This window comes from Eurypyga helias, unplaced genomic scaffold (genome assembly GCF_000690775.1).
Source record: "Eurypyga helias isolate BGI_N326 unplaced genomic scaffold, ASM69077v1 scaffold25623, whole genome shotgun sequence".
In the NCBI taxonomy this organism is placed as follows: Eukaryota; Metazoa; Chordata; class Aves; order Eurypygiformes; family Eurypygidae; genus Eurypyga; species Eurypyga helias.
The window spans coordinates 2766-6182 of record NW_010243553.1 but is presented as its reverse complement, the minus strand read 5'-3'; the positions used below and the strand labels follow the sequence as shown (position 1 = coordinate 6182).

At 46.2% G+C, this 3417-nt stretch overlaps 1 protein-coding gene across 1 annotated transcript in view; it reads left to right on the top strand.

Moving 5' to 3' along the window:
• The window catches only part of CD180 (CD180 molecule), a 5481-nt gene that overhangs the window by 1946 nt on the left and 118 nt on the right, over positions 1-3417 (top strand). Inside the window, 2 exon segments of the mRNA XM_010149473.1 lie at positions 991-1157; positions 1821-3416. Coding sequence (XP_010147775.1) covers positions 991-1157; positions 1821-3416 — 1763 coding nt within the window.

Sequence of the window (3417 nt, the reverse complement as noted above, 5' to 3'; positions counted from 1 at the left end):
TCGAGTGGCTGCGGCAGGTTATTCCAGGGCGGTGTTTCCCTGCATGTCGCAGTCCTAGGCTCTAGTTGATTTTTGTGCAATCACCAGGCAAAGGCAGATCAAGCACATAGGTTCAGGTTAGATATCAGGAAGAAATTCTTCCTGGAGAGAGTGATGAGGCACTGGAACAGGTTGCCCAGAGAAGCTGTGGATGCCCCATCCCTGGAAGTGTTCAAGGCCAGGCTGGATGAGGCTTTGAGCAACCTGGTCTAGTGGAAGGTGTCCCTGCCCATGGCAGGGGGGTTGTAACTGGATGATCTTTAAGGTCCCTTCCAACCCAGACCAGTCTGTGAGTCTATGATTGAATTTCCCAGGTATCCACAGAGTAGACTCCTCTACAGAATAGATCGATTTATCTTCAGTTAAACCAAAAAAGCCTTCATAGAAATTTTAAAGACTCAGAGTATCAGCTATGATCTTAGTCTAGCCTGAGCTAACCCTCCCACCACCCTCTCACTGCAGCATGGAACTTCATTCCAGATCCAATTAATTTGGATATATTCCTTCTAGAAACTTTCCTAGACCTGCTCTTTTTTACCTCCTCTCTGCAATGTTTTCTTAAGACGTCTCTTAGAGGAAGGAAGCTTTGTTACCAGACTCATGAAATTCAGAATATAAAACCACCCTGTGGGGATTCTTTCTTAGGGATTAATAATTTATCCAGAAGAGTAAACAACCCTCGTATGTGCCAACTTCCATGAGAAAGTACTACAGATGAGATACACTTCAAATTAATACAACAGAGATCCAAGGCATTCATTTTAAAAACACACTCCACGAAACCCCAGGGTTGTGCATTGCAAGCCTGCATTAAGGATTCCCAGCGCTCTGGCTGCTATGTTTTTAAATAATTCAGAATTCTTGAGATTTTTTTTTTTTTTTTGAAGTGCCATAGTTTTCTATTTATATTTACCATACATTTATCTCAGTTTCACTATATATTTTTCACAGATTGCAGTAAATAAAAGCTATAGCTGTGAAGGTTTAGGACTAAAGGAGATTCCTGAAACACTACCCATCACAACCGAAATCCTCGACTTCAGCTTCAATGTGCTCCCTTCCCTCCAGAACTCAACCTTCTCCGAGCTGAAGTCTCTTCTCTACTTGGACTTAACAAGGTACGGGAGAGCGTCCTCACTTCTACACGTCAGGCCCCTGCCCAAAGCTGGGTTCTGGTGCATGACAGAGCAGCATCTATCTCCCTGCCTTCACAGGGACACCCCCTGTAGCACTTGCAGGCAGCTCTGAAGTATTTTGCTAAGCAGAGAACAACACGCTTGGGCAGTATCTAGGCTTCTCCTCTGGTGACAACCATTTCAAAGACGGTGGGTGAAAAACGTGTTTTCCACATACTACTGCTGCTAAGACAGTAGTGACAAGAAAATCACTAAAGCAACTTTTTAATTCACTGCTCTATAATGATATTGTTCCCTAACTCCCAGAGAAAGACAGGTTTGGTCCTGGTCTGGCATTTTCTATAGGAAAAGAGATTTTCATTTTATTAAGATGGACACTAAAAACTCTGATGTCTCCCTGACTTCTACTAACGCCTCCTCACACCCATCGTTTCAGGGCAGGTTTTTCTTTTCACCAGGACCTTGTAATTCAACATGAGCTTACAAGCACCTGGCACATGTCACTGGAAAAAGAGACATTTTTATCCTGGTGAAGGCAACCGGCCATGAGTTCATACAGCTGCGAAGGACAGTCTGGGTTAACGTGTATGCCAGGAGAGTTTTGTGAGACGGGTCACTGATGCTGGTTTCCATTGCTTTCTCAAGGTGTCAGATCAACTGGGTGTACGACGGTGTCTTCCACAACAACAAGCACCTGAAGACAATTGTACTGACCGGAAACCTGCTCCTGTTTCTGTCCGACACAGCGTTCGCTGGCCCATGGTCCCTGAAGCAGCTTGTCTTAACGCAGACAGGAATAACCCGTATGTCCTTTATTCCAATGACCAATCTGGACAGCTTGGATACTCTCATCTTGGGCAGCAACCACATCTCTTCGCTGCAGCTTCCTCCCAACTTTCCCACTCAAAACCTCAAATACCTCGACTTTCAAATGAACGACATACGAGCAATCACAGCAGAAGACGTCCGCGTTCTGCAGAAGACCAGCAATATAACCCTCGTCTTCAGAGGCAACGACAATATGTACATTGAACCTGGAGCTTTCCAGTCCCATTTCTACAGTTTGGACTTTGGGGGCTGCACTGATATTCCTGGGGTCCTCGGGGGGATACAGAACTCCACAGCCCAGACCCTTTGGCTGGGAACGTTTCAGGGTGTGGAAAAGGAGACCTACATAAGTCCAAATGTTTTACAAGGCCTCTGCAATATCTACGTCAAGGATCTCTATCTGCAGCTACGGCACTTCAGGAACTTCAACGCCGACATGTTTCAGTGCTTGACCGGGCTCCGAAAGCTGGACCTAACTCAAACGCACATCAGCGCGGTGCCCCCTGGCATCAGTGGCATGAGCTCTCTAGCGGAATTAGTTCTCAATGCAAACTACTTGGAGCACCTCTGCAACATCAGATCTGCTGCCTTCCCCTCTCTCACCCACCTCCACATCAAGGGGAACTTGCAGGTCCTGCAGCTGGGCTCTGGCTGTTTGGAGACGCTGGTAAAGCTTCAGCATCTCGATTTAAGCAAGAGTCATATTGAAAGCTTTGACTGCTGTAACGAAGCACTGAGCGGTTTGAGCAGTCTTCGGTACCTGAATCTGAGCCACAATATAAAGCTCCACCTCCAAGACTTGCTCACTAGGGACGGTGCTAACCTGGAGCTGCTGGACTTAGCTTTCACTCTTCTTCACATCAACACTTCACAGGGTCCCTTCCGAAATTTGCATCTCTTGCAAGTGCTGAATCTTTCCTCCTCCCACATTAATACTAGCATTCAGCATCTCTTTCAGGGTCTGGAAAACCTCATGCTCTTGGACCTTAGTCAAAATAACTTCGAGTCAGGGATCATGCCAAAGGACAAACTGTTCCAACAGCTACCCAATTTAGAGGTGCTAATTTTATCATCCTGTGAACTGACAGCAATAGGCGGCCAAGCATTTCACAGCCTCCGGAAGTTACGGCATGTTGATCTGAGCCACAACAAACTCACTGCGTTCAGCACAGATGCATTTTCAAACCTCACAAGCATCTATCTTAGTTTTGCCCACAACAGGATCCGTACCATACCACGTGACAAGCTAGCGTCCCTAGCTGGCCGCTGCATAATCAATTTAAGCTACAACCCTCTGGACTGCACCTGCTCCAATATTGGTTTAATCAACTGGTACAAGCAGAACCTGGATAAGATTGAAGACCCTGATGGAACAAGATGCTCTGAACCCAAATTCTTAGCAGGGGCTCAGCTG